At 37.9% G+C, this 18,089-nt stretch overlaps 1 protein-coding gene across 1 annotated transcript in view; it reads left to right on the forward strand.

The window, feature by feature from the left end:
• Window positions 1-18,089, forward strand: part of pth2ra (parathyroid hormone 2 receptor a) — a 60,498-nt gene that overhangs the window by 25,760 nt on the left and 16,649 nt on the right. The window contains exons 8-11 of the mRNA XM_074657628.1: window positions 1,240-1,300; window positions 6,188-6,254; window positions 9,271-9,365; window positions 13,420-13,558. Of these exons, the coding sequence (XP_074513729.1) occupies window positions 1,240-1,300; window positions 6,188-6,254; window positions 9,271-9,365; window positions 13,420-13,558 (362 nt within the window). The remainder of the gene's footprint in view (window positions 1-1,239; window positions 1,301-6,187; window positions 6,255-9,270; window positions 9,366-13,419; window positions 13,559-18,089) is intronic.

The raw sequence follows: 18,089 nt of genomic DNA on the forward strand, positions 1-18,089 counted from the left end.
TATATATGCTGAGAAGACATGTCTGATAGATTTCACAGAAATAGCAACTCACCTTAATTAATAAACACTGACAATATGAATGTAGCCACCCTATGGATGTGTTCAATAGCTGTCCTTTGCAAACTTCTTTCTTACTGTTTAATAATTTTAACATCTTGCCTAAATGAATTATCTGTTTATGTTAACGTGGATGGCAGAAGCCCAAAGGTTAGAAAAATCAATGCTGTCAAACCCAATCCTCAGACTAGCTGGTAAAATAGATGAAAACTGCTCTTATTTTCCATCGAGTGCCCCTTGAACAAATAATAAAACCCCATGCTGTTCCAGTACTCTGCTCAGTTATCAGCGTAACATTATGCATCCCTGCAGTTTCCTCTACTCTCACACTCCCATAAGGCTTTCTGCCTCTCTCTCCTTTTGCTCCATATTTATTTTTTCAGTTTTAGCTTCAGATAAGATGCAGCATTCATTTAAAACGTGTCTATCTGGTTAAATTTCAATTATCATGCAGTTCAAGTTCCACTGATTGACCGTGGTGAGCATAACGAAGCTGACATATTCAGATGAGGAGCTCATCTGGTGGGATGATAGAGGGACGAGGTCGGCCTCAACAACCATAATCACAATCCAAATGAATTCTGCTTAAGATTGTGTAATGTATTCATGAGGCCACATAAGTCATTTCTCATACATTATCTATCACATTCCCTAGTAGAAATTTGCAATTCAACTAGCTACCCAAAAAAAGTAAAAACAGCAGGACTCCCTGTTGATTCAGAGGTTTGGTTTGTCTTGTGCATTTTGTATGTTAATGTTGATGATCTTAGAGAAAAAAACGAATTCTCTCACTTGTAATTGCTGAATTATAAAACTTAAAGTCTCTCTTTTCCCCTCCACAAGATTGTTATAACCTTTTTTTTTTTAAATATAACTTTCTTTGCCAAGGTGTGAGCCACCATGGTGACATTTAACTAAGGTAGACAGGAAATAAATGAATAAACAAAAACAAAACAAAGGGTAAAAAGACACACACACACACACACACACACACACACACACACAAAAAGTGTTTTATACTTTGCTGGTGCAATTCTATCTAATAACATTTGAATGCTTATCCCTAAAATTGCTTATGCTTTGTTTTTCACAATGCACGGTAGGTTTTTTGAGGACCTGCGAGCAAATCATCGAGACAGCTCAGCACAGCTCACTGTTTGTTTTTCTGTTTGTTGATTTCAGGTGTTCCAGCTGTTTTTGTGGCAGTGTGGGCGATTGTCAGGGCAACGCTAGCAGATGCAAGGTGAGAGAGAGGAAGTCATACTGTGTCTGAATGCAGGTCTGCTTTTACACCAAAAACAATTACTATAGACTTAAGATTTATAAAAAGGTCAACGAGTCTGAAACATGAGCTTGAATAGAAACATGACAAGAGACACAAAGAGAATTTCGGGATAATTATCGCTTAATTGTGCTGACATTTGAATCATCAGTGAAATCTAATTAAATATGCATTATTTAATATGCAAAAGAACCATGAATAGATTTTTGTTAGAAGAGCTCATTTAAAAGTCGTCATATCAGGTACACTTTATGGCCAAAAGGTATCCAGACATCTAAAAAAAAGTGTGGACGCTGAACATAACACCTATATGTGATTGTTAAACATCTCACTCTAAAACAATGGACATTATTGTGCTGCTTTAATAGCCTCTACTCTTCTGAGAAGGCTTCCCACTTGCTTTTGGAGCCTGCCTGCAGGGATTTTCTCCCATTCTCATTGTGTGGTCAGCTCACAGTCGGCTTTCTCAAAGGCGTTGTATGGGTTTGAGGTCAGGGGGTTCTGTGAAGCCATGTCTCGTTCTTCCACACTGAAAAACAAACACATTTAGAGTGGTGAGAGCAAATGACCACATACTGCAAGGTCAGCGGTTCAACTCCCGACTGTTTCACAGTGCTATGCATTCGGGCTTCAAGACTTTTCAGGCAATTAATTTCTGTATTTGCAGCAATGCTTTTAAAAGCATATCATCTGTCTGTTTGTCATTACTTTTTTTGAATTTTACACATTAATTAAAATTTTTCTGAATCTGCTCTTTTGTATTACAGAATAGGATTTTTTTCAGGGGAAACATTGCCAGAAGAATTAAATATTCACACGAAGGCTGTGATATGTGTAAATAATGAAATCCTTATTTAACTATAGCAAGTTTTGTCTTTCGGGCGTTATCTATGGTAATAATAATGGTCCAAAAATAATGTGAAATTGCATAGTTTTAAGTGGAAAACCTCTCAAGTGACCCTTCACAATCATGAAAAAGCTTTTTGGATAGTTCAGGTGTTTTGAAGTGGGGTTGTTTTGGGTACTCATGACAGTCGGCACGCCCCCGGTTAAGAGAAACAGACAGGAGTACCAGCACAGAACCAAAGTAATATACTGTTGTGGACAGGGACGGCAGAAAAATGCATTTTAGCCACCTAAAAGAAAGGCTCACCTAAGAAATCAATATAAGTTTAAGTGTATATATACACTTAATGTATGTGATGCGCTATATTTAGAATACTCTCCGACAGGGAACTGAACTGAAAGTGAAACGTACTGTTTTTGTTAACGTGCTCTTGCTGCTTTGAAGAGAGCATAAGTTTCACTTTCAGTTCAGTTCCCCGTCAGAAAGGGCTGTCTGACGGCAAGATAAAGCTGTGAAAATATTCTAAATATAGTACAGTACATTGCTTTGCTCCCGTGTCGGTACTCCTGTCTGTTTCTCCAAACTGGGGGTGTGCTGAGTGCCGTCTACTGTACAGTACACTGACTATGGATAAGTTGAGGTACTTACAACCCCACTTCAAAACACTAGAATTATCACTTTAATATTGAGCCCTATGTGTGGTGCTAGAGAGGTAGAATTGCAGGTTCCACCAACAAAAAGCAATATAAGAGGGTGGTATAGGACCAGGGCGTGGTTGTATTTTGTGCGGGGCATAGGTGGATGTGGAATGCTCCGTATATTTACTGCTTTTTGGACCTTTTCCAATCACATGCCTGCATGCTGAAACAGGAAGGGACATTTCCCAAACCGTTACCACAGCCAGTTGACTTAAGTTTCATTGTATGCTGTACCATTAAGATTTCCCTTAATTGGAACCTAGGGGCTTAAACCAAACGATGAAAAACGTAAACAAACTTTTGGTCATGAAGTGCATTTCAGAAACACAAAAGATCAAATTATAGGAGCAGTCCAGAGGTTTTACAAGACAATCTACTATAGTTTAATTTGTACTGCATTTGTTGGATTGCACTAGTCCGCTTTCATCATCCATTCGCAGGAAAATCATCAGCGGTTTCGAGTTGAGTGTTGATTTTCATAAATTCGGATGTAATGGTATTTCCTGCCAAATATGACCTTCCTCTGCCTCTCAGTAACCGATGATTGCATTCATTATTTGGTTCACTCCTGTTCAAAGATTGAAAAAGGGCAGCGTTGTTGAAGGGCAGCTGAATAGATATGAGAAATGACAGCATACAATTTAAGCCGTTTGAGAACTGTTTTGGGTTGGACAAGCTGCTTTGGGCTAAGTCGTAAGATGTTGAGTATGAATTATTGCTTCCTGTTAAAAAATATCTGCATATTCTTCAATTTTGGGAGGATTTATTAGGCACGTACACAGATTTAGTAGAGCCTACCTGTTAATGCACTTCTTTAACGCAGTAACGCAATACATTTTTCGGAGGATGTAGGGGGCTCAGTTTTAAGGCGAGAGTGAAGATATTGGTATCATATGAAACTACAAAAACTAAAGAAACCATTGGTACCAACCATGTCATACCGGCTCACAAAGGAGGTTAAATAATACTCCAAAGTTGCGCTTTATTTTGGCGAAGAAATACTAGCATGGCCATTTTCAAAAGGGTCCCTTGACCTCTGACCTAAAGTTATGTGAATGTAAATGGGTCCTATGGGTACCCACGAGTCTCCCCTTTACAGACAAGCCCACTTTATGATAATCACATGCAGTTTTGGGGCAAGTCATAGTCAAGTCAGCACACTGACAGCTGTTGGGCTTGAATTTACCATGATTTGAGCATATTTTATGCTAAATGCAGTACCTGTGAGGGTTTCTGGACAATATTTGTCATTGTTTTGTGTTGTTAATTGATTTCCAATAATAAATATATACACACTTTTGCATAAAGCAAGCATATTTTTCCACTCCCATGTTGACAAGAGTATTAAATACTTGACAAATCTCCCTTTAAGGTACATTTTGTACAGATAAAAAATGTGCGATTAATTTGCGTTCTACTGATATTACTGACACGGTGTCAGAGAGGAGTTGACATAAGTGGTAATTGTTGTGGCCATGGTTAGTGCTGATGTATTGGACTGCATTACATTGTACAGTGGTTGCTATTTTTCAAGTCAATACATTGATTTACTACAGTCAGCTTTGTACTGTAGTGAATGAATGGATCACACGTTTTGTTCAGTGTTATTTAGGCTACTATTTCAGTAGGTGAATTGGTGAAGTTTTTAAAGCTGACATGGATTCACTCTTCTAATCCCAATGAACGTTCAGGACGTTTCTGCGTGTAATGCATGCAAATCTACTTTCAGGCCATTTCCCCCACATTCATTACAATGAGAATATGTTTCTACAGAATATGTTTGTGTATCATGCAAAGCACACACTCTGGTTGGCTTGATATCTGCTCAATGTTTGGGATACAAGTGCATAATCATGTTTGCATAATCCTCTGGAACAGCCGCAATGTGGGAAGCTATATGTTTGTGTTATGATGCACATTTTCCTTTTGATGGTTCACATATGGAGAGAATGCCAGGCTAAAGTCCTTCACACCTCCAGTATGACATCTAACTTTAATTGAAGGAGTCTCTGCCTGTTGCTGCACCCGATTCGACTGTTATCAGGCCATTACATAGGCGTTATCGGTCGCTATAAGCACTATAGATGTGGGTCATTAGGGGATGTTCATTGATTCAAATATTGAATTCCAATTAATCTCATGATTGCCCATAGTTAATCGTGATTAATCGCAAATTAATCACATTTTTTATCCATTAAAAATGCACCTTAAAGGGAGATTTGTCAAGTATAATACTCTTATTAACATGGGAGTGGGCAAATATGCTGCTTTATGCAAATGTATGTATATATTTATTGTTGGAAATCAATTAACAACACAAAACAATGAATTTGTCACCTAACTGTGAAAAAGGATATTTATCTCACTTTATTTAAATCTTTCAGTTGTTTTCAGTGCCATCTTATGAAAAATGTTCACAGACAAGGATAACACTATTTTGTAATTTGCACTGAACCATGAATGAGTGCAATTTAAAATAATTGCTCTCACTTTCAGGTTTGCAAACTTTGCCTGACACAATTATTTATGACTCAAATCTACTGAATGAAACAAGCAGTCCCTAGATGAACTAAACAAATACTACTCATTCAAGCAACATTTGATTTTTAAATAGAACAATTTAAAATAAAAAATTGAAATGAGAGAAAATGGTAGACAATTCTCCTCTACTACTCGGTAAAGCAGACCATTAAAACTCTGGGAAGTTATGTCTTGAAACTGAAAACACTATACGGTATGAAAAAAAGTTTAGAATGGAAAGTGAAAGAAGATGAAACATCTATAATGGAAAATGATCAACATAACAACTTAGATTGAAAATGTGTGAAACCACAAATTGAAAATATCAGATGGGAAAGGGGAAAAGGAAACCTGGACACTGAGCTGCAATACATACAACATATTAGATTTCTCTATCTTCTCACTTTTGCATTTGTCTTCTTATGCAGGTTGTAAACAAAGTCACCTCTCCTGCTGTTCTCTGCCACTGTTTGCATCTGCTTTTTCCACATCACCTTCTTCTCTGTCATCTTTTCTATGATTCTTTTAACAAACCAAAACGTTTGGGACAATTTGAATTTGACAATTTGAACTTTTGACATCAAAATGTAATCTCTAACCTCTCTTTTTCTCTTTCCCATTGAACTTAATAATTTATTTAGTGCTACTTTACTACTCTGTCTCATCTTTCTCTGCACCACTTCCAGTGTGCCTTTTTAATAACCCAGCCCTAATTGTCATTTTTCCTGCTTCTCTAACTTCGTCCTCTCGTCCTCCTCTCTTCTGTATTTGTGTCAACTGCAGGTGTTGGGAGTTAAGTGCTGGCAACATTAAGTGGATCTACCAGGTTCCCATCCTGACAGCCATTGGGGTAAGAGTGTGAAATACAGAGTGTGCTATAACTATGTGTGATTGTAGCTTGAGAAGTTGCTTCGAAGTTCTTACTGAGGCTTAAGTAAGAATGAACTCCTTTTGAACGGGGACAGTCATCCCAAATTGGAGACCTTTTTGTGTATGCATGTCCGACTGAGGGTATAAATCCAAATAATAGTTTTCTCAGCTTGTGACAACATAATTCTTGGTATAAACTTCCTTTCCGGGTCCCTTCTTTTGCTGTATTCCAAGCAAGAGTTGAAGTACGTAGTGTGTAAAAATGCATGTCCAAATTAACAAGCAGTAACTATCAAAAAACAGCCCTCTGTCTATGACGTGCATGAACTTATAATAGCTTATAATAGTAAGCTCAACAAAAGCACTATTATAATTTCATAAAAGGCCTGCCACTCTGATTAATAGTTATTGTTATTAATCATTATCACAGCAGATACACACATATACTTTTTGTAATCATTATGAATTCACAGCATGGTGCAACATTTTGTTACAGCAGGTGAAAGTCTATCGTTTAATCGTGATGATAATTTGTAATATTCTTTTAATTGCATTAATGATTTGAATTATATTTAATTGTATATAATTAATGTAAGTAGCTGAGTCGCGTTATTCTCCTTTCAATTACTCAGCAGTCAGCTTTCATGTCTTGCAGGGATTTTGTACCAGTGTCCAACAAGTTGTTTCACAATTGTTAAATGGTTACAAACTGTTTCCTGCTTGTTGACCTTCTTGTTTGCATTCAACATACTGAAGCCTAATGGAGGAGTGGTGAAACACGGTTGGACGGGTCACACAAACACAGGACTTTCACTCAGGAGTCAACGTAGAGGTTTTACTCTAGTTTTGTTACGTACTTTCCGTACTGTAACTAACATAGTTATTTTACGTAACAAACATAAAGTTTGCCCCTCTGGCTAAACTTCTCTGGCATAAACTAATATTCATCAGTTTTTATTGAGTCATTAGTTTGTTTGCCCCTGCTTGAATTTTTCTTTCTCTTAGTTCTCTCCACTTCTCTCTCCTTCTCACTGAAGGCCCTTTCAGACACAACGTGACAACGGCACCACTGCGCTCTGAAACCTGTTATTTCCAATGGCTTGCGCCACGCCACAATGGCTTTTCGCTGCGTCGAGCAAAGCCCGACTTTGGCTGCAGCACACTGTGATGTGCAGCGAGTGTGTCGCGAGCAGCTCTCCTCTGCCAGGAAAAGACATTTGGTGAAGCACTATTGTCGTCCGGGTGGAAACAGTATCAGGCTTATATACGCTGTACAGCGCCAGAAACAGGTTGAGATAACGAAAAGGAAAAAAAAAAAGATGTGAAAATTTGGAGAAAAAGGTGAGAAGCGTGATCCCAGGAGAGGTCAATGAAAAACAGGGGGTCACCTGGGAAAATTGAGAGGGTTGGCAAGTATGGAAGTGCTTTGTAGAGTTGCATCAAGTAATTAAGTAAAATATTTAATATGCAGAAAATACTCTTTGTCTTCTCATCTCTCTCTTTATCTTCTTATAATTCAAATAAAAAATAAGCTCTATGGCACAAAGCATCAGTATCTGTTGCCAATGCAAATCATGCAAATCAATGGGGATTAACAACCCCCTCTCTCTCTGTCTTTTACTCTCCATACAACGCACAGCTCTTTTATGTGCTGAGGATTCTTTTGGCATTAGAGCATGCCATAAAAGCATAAACTAAGGAAAGAGAAGATAGAGACAGAAGTGTTTTGTTTATGCAGTGTCTTGCTGTGTTGACAACAGAATGAATTAACTATCGAAAATGTACACCATTTTGTTGAAAGACATGTTCTGCCTTGAGCCTGCTGTTTGAGTTAAGTTGCTGCCAAGCTGTGATTGGAAAAAATCTCCTGCAGATTCTAATGAGACAGCATTGCTTTATCAGGACTAACGCACTGCTGGCTGTCACAGATTCTCTTGAAGACAAAGTGTCAGAAATCAGAAAAAAGACTACTTACTATGTTTGAGATTCGATTCAACAATCTTCATGTTGTGAATTACTTACAATTAATTCTAACATATTTTGAGACCTCTTCACTTCAGGAAAGTTATTATTTCTGTGTCCTTGTAAAATATTTGTGAGAAATTGGCTTCTAATAACTGACAAAGTTGTAATATCTTATCTTGTTTAACAACTAAGGAGTTAAGCAAAGATTGTTTTAAAGTTTGGCTGTCAAAGTTAACATGATAATAATGCATAATTTCTTTAACGCATTAACACAAATCGATCTTTCGGAAGTTGTAGCGGGCTCAGTTTTTGTACCAACCATGTCACACTAGCTTGTCGTGAAGGAGGCTAAATAACGCTCCAAACTGTCATGGCCATTTTCAAAGGGGACCCTTGACCTCTGACCTCCCCGCTTGAGTTTGCCATGTTATTATTTGAGCAAATTTTTTATGCTAAATGCAGTATTTGAGAGAATTTCTGGACAATATTTGTCATTTTTTTGTGTTGTTAATTGATTTACAATAATAAAGATATACATACGTTTGCATAAAGCAGCATATTTGCCCACTAGCATGTTGATAAGAGTTTAAATACTTGACAAATCCGCCTTTAAGGTACATTTTGAACAGATAAAAAATGTGCAATTAATCACAATTAACTATTTCACTCTGCTAGATACTGTAGCTTGATATTTATAACCAGGAGATGATTGGAAATGCTCCAAACTAGATATAACCCTATCTTATTCACGAGTCAACAACATGGAAATCTACAGATTTTAGCTTTAATAATATGTTTTTTTTTATTATTTAATTTGATCAAATTGCAGTAATGTGTTTTGTATGTAAGTATACTGTACATGTTTGGATCCAACCTGTAGATGTTCTTTAATCAATGCATGGTATAAAGCCAGTCATTAGCAATTTAAAATTATTTATTTTCCCAATATATCAACTATAGTAACAGGAACTGACAACACTTACATGTACTGCATAAATTAAGAGCTTTCCATCTCTGTTCTTCTGTTTCAGCTCAACTTCATCTTGTTTGTGAACATCGTTCGGGTGTTGGCCACTAAAATCCGTGAGACAAACGCAGGGAGATACGACACCAGGAAACAGTACAGGTTTGTACTCAACTGACTGTATCTGTAAAACCAGCGGCCCAATTTATACCTATATATATATAGGAAGAGATTTAGCTGTTCAGCGAAGACCAAGAACTTTCATCAGCCAAAAGTTTTTTATAGTGGCAATGCAATGCACGCACACACACACACACACACACACACACACACAGATATAATGTGTTCTAGCATTTTCACATCTGCAATTATCACTATTCTCCTCCCCTGCTGGGGCGGGCATCAATGTGTCCGATAAATACATTATAATTACAGAGTATTTTCAGGATATTGAATGCTGCATGCGAGGTTGCTTTGTGTGGGTGAGCTGTCTGTCAGAAAAGATGATAGTGATCGGGTGCAGTAGACTGGAAGCGACGCTGGAAGATGAATGCAAACCGAATATAGCACATTTCGTGTAGATAGAAACATTAAGGCGAAGTCAGGGTACCCCAAAAAAAGGAAATACAGAGAGAGGAAGCAGGTGAGGGATAATAGCTGGCACATAATTCTTTTGAAAAAATGTGAAAGTGAATAGAACTTGTGTCAGAGGAACGGAGAGAGAAACACAATTGTGGACCAGAGGAGTCTAAAAGTTAATCCTGAAGGTTAATCACAACAAAAATTGCAAGCGATTTAAAGGGAGAGGGGAAACACCAAATGAAAACAGGCCTAAAAGGAAGGCTCCCTACACTCAATATATCTTGAAAAGACTAAAACACTACTGCCCAGCAGCTGACTAGAACATAAATGAAACAAAAGAACCAGCGAAGGCACGCAGACCTAACCCACTCTAAGAGACTCCAGAGAAGAGAAGAAGTCCCACAGATAGGTTCACATGGTACTTCTGCAGATTCACACACCCCTACAGATAGAGCAAAAACAGGACTCTCACTACTTCTGACAAAGAGACAATGAGTCAGCACCTGAGCACTGAAACCAGGGGTAGATTTAGGCTTCAACCACCTGATCCTCATCACGGACAATTACGCTCCACAGCTGCCTCTCCTCAGAGATAATTAACCCAACCAGCCCGCTGAGTGGCAAGTGACCCTCACAACTTGCAAAGACTGAGTCGATGTTGATGTTGGTTATTAAAACTTTTCATATATCATGGCTTACATTATTGTAAATATTCCATTTAATTTTTCAATTACAAAGATATATAGTTGTATGGTTACTTAAGCGTGTATGACCATTTCTCTTATTAAATGCCAAACCAAACCTGATGAATAATAATCAGGAGCCTTCAACCTGTTTATCATGGATGTTGTGGAAGCAATTTAAATAATGTGATTGCTAAAAAAAAAAAAAAAAAGAGTAGTGAAACTGACTGCAAATTGCATCTCGGATTGCATTACATTACCCCTATTTACAGGCGGAACCGTGTTTATTCTATATTTTCTCATTTTCAGCAGTTAAACTAGAAATGATAAAAGAAGGACATCACTGTTTGACCTCCTGTTTGTTGGGGCAAGCATTTTATTTTTCAGCCCGTAAATCATAATAACCATGAATATGCATCCTATAATTAATTTTCATTTTGCATTATTAAAATGTATGCAGATTTTTAGCATTGTGGCCTAGCTAGTTAGGCTTTGAATGAACTGACAACATCTGTTATGCTCATAGTAAATTGAAATGGACTGGCATGGGCAACAGAGTATTACCATTGGAGACAGATCAGTTGCCTCTCCCTGACAAAGGTAACAGCCTGCTGAGAAATACAGCGATCACGTCTGTTCAGTGACTGGAGGCAGTATGGTAAATGCATGCATATACTCTCCTTTCGTTCATGATAAAGAGAGAGGTTGTAAAGAGGATGGTCAGCCTCCTTCAGGGAATTTTCTTTGCCGGGAGTTGTCATTAACATTTTCCTGGACTTTACACAGGACTGCTTCAATTCCCAGTAGAGTTTGGATGGATGCAACAAGCTAAAAAGCACTTTATTTCATTCCAGGATGGATCATTACATGAAGACAAGAAGCTAAAGACTTCACCCAAACTGTGTAATAGATATATTAGGGCTTTCAATTGGTTAAAATATTTAATTTGGGATTGATTGCACATTTTTAATCTGTTCAAAATGTACCTCAAAGAGAGATTTGTCAAGTATTTAATACTCTTAATGACATGGGAGTGGGCAAATATGCTGCTTTATGCAAATGTATGAATATATTTATAATTGGAAATCAATTAAAAACACAAAACAGTGAAAAATATTGTCCAGAAACCCTCACAGGTACTGCATTTAGCATAAAAATATGCTCAAATCATTACATGGCAAACCCAAGCCCAACAGGCAACAACTAGTCGATATCTGAATTCTTTCTGGGGACAAACTGCAAAAACACTGCTTTTCCAATCAGGAATCTGTCTCTTCTGTCGGGTTGATTGCGTGCCTCGAGCTGCTGCTGCTAGATACAATCCTCATGGTCTCCATAAATTAAAAGGAGGAGAAGAAGAACCCTGCATTACATTCTCAGGAGGGACGTCTGAGTTTTACCTGCCCTTGTTTGACACTGAGATTGGTTTGAACACGAGAGAGACGGACTGTATGCTGATGCTCTTAAATCAGACAGCTAAGATGAGATGAAGTTTAGCATTGTGTGTTTGTAATTCTCATCTGTTTCAGATATTGCTTGAAAGGATCACTGTGCACATAGAACACACCTGTTACCTCCTCTAGTGCGTAAATACCAGTGAGCAACTCCGGGGTCTCAAAAGTGAAGCCAATGGGGAAGTGCCTTAAACTTGCATTCTTTCTAACAGCCAGCAGGGGGCGACTCCTCTGGTTGCAAAAAGAAGTCAGATTGTATAGAAGCCTATGAGAAAATGAGTCAAATAGACCATAAAATGCTGAACTCAAGGCTTCAAAACTTCAGTCCTCAAACCAATGGGTGACGTCACGGTGACTACGTCCACTTCGTATATACAGTCTATGGTAAATACTGTATGACTGAGGTCCGCAGTGATTGGCTTGTTAGAAAACTAATGAAAATATTTATTTCTTGTCTGTCAGGGCTGCAAGATATTTCACAACAAGAACCTAAAGCACACACAGCACAACAAAATGCTCTACAGGATTATAATGAATTTTCAAAACTACTCAAAGCTTTATGGACGCCTCAACTAAAATATGTATGTCTCCGCCAGGAAATAGTCCCTGGAGAAAAAAGTTATTTTACAGAACAAATCTAAACATCTGTCACTTTTTGATTTAGATGTGTAAATTAGCCGACTGGATTCTGACTGAAGTCAGCAAAATACCAAAAAGGTGTTATACGCTTTAGGAATAGAGACCCAGAGTTAGTTTGCAGGATTTATAATGCAGGTTTCCCCCGAACACTAAGCATAAACAACAAGCTGAAAAAAAGTCCTGCATTTCAGTGCAGTCTATAGAGCTGAGCAAGCAGAGTAAATTCTCTTAGAGATGAATATTCCCTCAAGGACAACTGTGAAAGGAATGTGAGCTCGGCAACAAAAAAGCATCACTGATCTCCGTATCTCGGGTGTCAGAAGCAATTAACCTGGTAACCGTGAAACTAATTTGCTGCTAATTTATCTCCCTACACACTAAACATGGTTGCTTTATTCTTGTTTAATGTGAAACTCAAATTGTTTTCAGTGTTTTTTTGTTTTGCATTCACACATGAAGCTGACCAAGTTCAAGTTTTGCAAAGTTATGCCATGATACAGTATGTCACTTCGGCAGGTTGTTATCTGACAAATAAATACCTCCTATACCTCACACATAAACTGCACAAACTTATCAAACTGCAAATTTTCCAACCATATACATATTAAACCTATATTACAGCCAGTATTATTTGTCAAGTGTTGTTGATGTATATGTTGGCAGATAGATAGATAGATAGATATAAAGTAAATATATATATCAACACTATATATATATACACATACGCAATATAAAGTATGTTAGAAACCACATTAAATATACCAACTAACATATAAAATATAAACATGTAAGAGCTGGGCTCTGCTCTGTATACATATTTACGTGTGTGTGTGTGTGTGTGTGTGTGTGTGTCAATAGGAAACTGGCGAAGTCCACCCTTGTGTTGGTGCTGGTGTTTGGGATCCACTACATCATCTTTGTTGGGATGCCTCATACATTTGAGGGACCGAGCTGGGAGATCCGCATGTACTGTGAGCTCTTCTTCAACTCCTTTCAGGTACGCCCTTCTCTTCTGCAGTTACATACATAACTCACTATTTGTACAACAAGCGCTCACACAAGCATGAGCCAACTCAAGGTTGATTCTCACATTCACAGATCAGTTAAGTCTTTTTACTGTTGTCGCTGACTCGTGCACATTAAGTGTCCGCATAGTAACTCAGTCCAACTCCTACCACCACCATCTCATTGTATTTTCATTCAAAGGTTCGTATGATATCTTACGAAAAGTTATTCCTAATTTTTCGTGCATTTTCCTCAGAATGCCCAGCATCAGTTTCCGCTCCAGTGATTTCAAAATAAACTTCCATCTTCACAGGAAACAACTTGGTTAGGTTCAGGCAACAAAGCTACTTAGTTAGGTTTAGGAAAAGATTGTGGTTTGGGTTAAAAATAACACCGGAATTGGCGTTACTTAAGTACCGAAATAAATCAACGTTCACGTCTGGTTTCACAGGGTACGAAGACAGGTCTCCTGGATGAAAGTCTGATGTTTTTAGACCAAGCCATGCACCCCGACCTCCTCCCTACACAGCGTTCGCCGCTCTTTATTCTTACTTGTTCAAAATCATGTGGATTACATACGAATTGATTCGTGATATATATCCTAATTACAGTGCATTAACTTTTCATAGGTATATTTATGAACGGTGTATGAGAACAGCCTGACCATTTACACACACACACACACACACACACACACACACACACACACACTCAGTAGGGGCTCATTATCACCTTTAACATTTTAATTTCACGGTGGGTGACTCGTATGTCGGTGTCCAGACTGCACTTCATTATTCTGTGAAGCAGCTTGATAATGAGTTTGATTCAGTGTCATTATTCAGCTCGGCATAATTACGTGTAGGTGTGACCTTTCCTATGAATGAACTAAATTACAGTTCGTACTTAATCAGAGTTTGTTCTTGACCTATGAAACATGTTTTACAGTGGTGACTACACATTTCTGCCCTACGAGCTATTGTAATGACCTAATTCTGGAAGAGCACGTCCAAGGGGAAATTAAAATGGATGGAGCAAATCAAATTACAATACAGGAGCCAAACAGAAGACATGTTCTTTAACTGATTGCTCATTTCATGTGAACTTCATTATGGAGAAAACATGTGTATCTTGCATGCAGATTTGTTTGTCTTAGATCACAGGAAATGTTTATTTTATAAAGTCCATGGTATTCTTTTGCAATAATAAAAAAGTGTTTCTCCATTACATTGAAACTGTATGACCCAAGTAGGAAAAGGCAAACAAATGTAAACATATTGTAACATAAAACTGATGATAAAGTACCAAGCAGATTATACTGTAGTTGGCTCACACTTTTGTCAAAATTGTGGGCACTGATCTTTTCTGTTTTAGTCAGGACTTATTTTCAAATTCATGTTCATTGCACATTGTTCACTCAGCCATTAGTTAAGATAATACGTCATTTACAATGGCCACATTTCCCAGTAATAATCAGTCTTAGAGACATACAAAATTGCTCATAAGTGCATTTCCCAAAGCAACCTATAACAGTAGTGTTCTGAAATGGCTGTTAAAAGCTCCTTAATGTTGGCTGTCCGTGGCGCTAAAGGGAATCATCAGTTCATGTGTCAGATAGTAAAAATACATATGAAACAAATTACATAATAGAAGCTTGATCAATTTTAACAGCACTTTGATTTACCGGCTGTGTTACAACCTTCCTGAATATGTATGAATAATAGGGCTGTCAAAGTTGACACGATAATAACGCATTAACACAAATTAATTTTACTGCCACTCATTTCTTTAACGCGTGAACGCAACTTGCGATTTTTAATTAACATCTTAAAAATCTGACGGGCCACCGTTTTCAAAGGGGTCCCTTGACCTCTGACCTCAAGATATGTGAATGAAAATGGGTTTTATGGGTACCCACGGATCTCCCCTTTACAGACATGCCCACTTTATGATAATCACATGCAGTTTGGGGTAAGTCATAGTCAAGTCAGCACACTGACACACTGACAGCTGTTGTTGCCTGTTGGGCTGCAGTTTGCCATGTTATGATTTGAGCAAATTCGTTTATGCTAAATGCAGTACCTGTGAGGGATTCTAGACAATATTTGTCATTGTTTTGTGTTGTTAATTGATTTCCAATAATAAATATATACATATATTTGCATTAAGTAAGCATATTAGTAGTATAGGACTGGTTCGTTTGCGCGTGCATGTGAAATGCGCGTGCACGTGAGCATGCGCGCGCGTGTGTGCGCGCGCGCGCACGCACGTGTGTGTGTGTGGGGATACAGGTGAACCCTTGGTGACCCTGGTGTCCTTTTTGTAACCCTAGGGCTGATGTTAATTATTGGTAGTTGTCCAAAGGTGTCTGCTGTAAGGTGTTATCAGTTGCTCCACAACAAAAAAAGAAAGACCCCATCCTGTGGATCCTGATGCAGATAAAAAATACAGTTGTATCCCAATATGTGTCTTTTATTACAGTATCATTAAAAGTTCAAACAAACCCTGCTTCCTGTGACCAAATGTTTTTGCCTTTTTGATGTTGCCACAGAAGACCCATACTGTTGATCCTGATTCAGATAAAAAAAAAAAAAGTCGGTTGTATCCAAGATGTTATCAGTTGCTCAGTAAACAAAAGAAGACCCCCTCCTGTTGATACTGGTTCAGTGAACAAAACACAGTTGTATCCCTATATGTGAACTCCGTTGTATCCAAGAGGTGTCTTTTTTTATTACAGTACTCATAAAAGATCAAGCAAACCCCGGTGTGCAGTGGTCAAAATGTTTATGGCTTTTGATGCTGTGGTGGTTGGTACTGTTTGCAGGCTATAGCAGCATGGATCCTGTAACCATATGTTTGTTTGTGAGAGGGTGTATGGATTAGCGTTGTTCGTAGTCGATATTAACATGTATCCAGGACAAATGGTGTGAGAAGGGAAGTATGTCATCTCCTTCATGTCATCTCCTAAAATTCTTTATGAGATGTATCTGTGAGAGGGTGTGGGGTATGGGGTGGTATTGTTTGTAATAGATATCAGCATGTATCCAGGGACAAATGGGGTGGATGTGAGCGGGATGGGGGTCATCTCTTGTATGCCATCTCCTAAAATTCTTTAGGAGATGTATCTGTGCTGTAATGATTTGTTAACATTTTAAATTGGTAGATGTGTGTTAGTACACCACTAATTTTGCTTGTAGTCATCTCCCAAAAAAAAAAAAAGCAGTGCAATGTCGGTAGAGTTACAATATAGTGGGTTTTTAAAAAAAAAAAAAAAAAATTTATGTAGTGTGAATGGGGCAACCTCAAGGCCTGTCAACCATGCGTATTCATGAGATGTCACTAGCTCCATCTTTTACCGACACTTTGTGTATATAGTCAGCATTCAGCTGAGGTCGTGTTTACCAAACTTCACAACTTTTGAAGAGGACGCTTTTCCTAACGCCACTCTTGCATTTTGCACATTAGGTACAGTGTTCTTTTCTTTGGATGCTTCATTTTTGGCGTCTGTGAACATAGAGCTGATGTGACTTGCCAAAAAGCCCCAGTTTTGTCTCATCTGTCCAAAAGACATTCTCCAAGAAGCTTTGTGGCTTGTCAATATGCATTTTGGCATATTCCAGTCTCACTTTTTTATGATTTGGTGTCCTCCGGGGTTGTCTGCCATTAAGTCCACTTTGGCTCAAACAGGAGAAAATGGCTCATGGACTACTACTAAAACACTATGAATACTATAGAACTAACTAGCATTGTTAGAAAAATAATTATTAATGGGACAAATTTCTTGGGTATTTTAGCGTGCGATCAACTGCCTAAACACATCAGGCTGCTTGGAGATGGTCTTATAGCTTTTACCTTTAACATGCTTGTCTATAATTTTCTTTCTAATCTCCTGAGACAACTCTCTCCTTAGCTTTCTGTGGTCCATGTTCAGTGTGGTACACACCATGATACCAATGTTTAATGTGCCCCTATGGTCAAATTATTTTCAATCTTTTCTAGGGGTACCATCATTTTGTCCAGGCCAGCTTCATTAGTTTTTTTTTTTTAAATGATTCTGAACCAAAATTCAAAAACATTAGCTGATTTTCATTAGTTCATTTTCAATACATTTTTATTTATTATTACTTTTTTGTCAGTTTCAAGTTATTTCAGTGACCATTGTTTTTTTTTATTCTTTCTTTAACGGAAGGGTACCAACAATTTTGACTATGTGTGTAGATACACACACACACACACACACACACACACACACACACACACACATACAGTATATACATATGTCTATATCCACACCCGCTTACATATAGATATCCACTTAGACACAGCCAATGTTTAATGTGCCCCTATGGTCAAATTATTTTCAATCTTTTCTAGGGGTACCATCATTTTGTCCAGGCCAGCTTCATTAGTTTGTTTTTTTAAATGATTCTGAACCAAAATTCAAAAACATTAGCTGATTTTCATTAGTTCATTTTCAATAAATTTTTATTATTACTTTTTGTCAGTTTCAAGTTATTTCAGTGACC

The sequence above is a fragment of the Sebastes fasciatus genome, chromosome 14, assembly GCF_043250625.1.
Source record: "Sebastes fasciatus isolate fSebFas1 chromosome 14, fSebFas1.pri, whole genome shotgun sequence".
Taxonomy (NCBI): Eukaryota; Metazoa; Chordata; class Actinopteri; order Perciformes; family Sebastidae; genus Sebastes; species Sebastes fasciatus.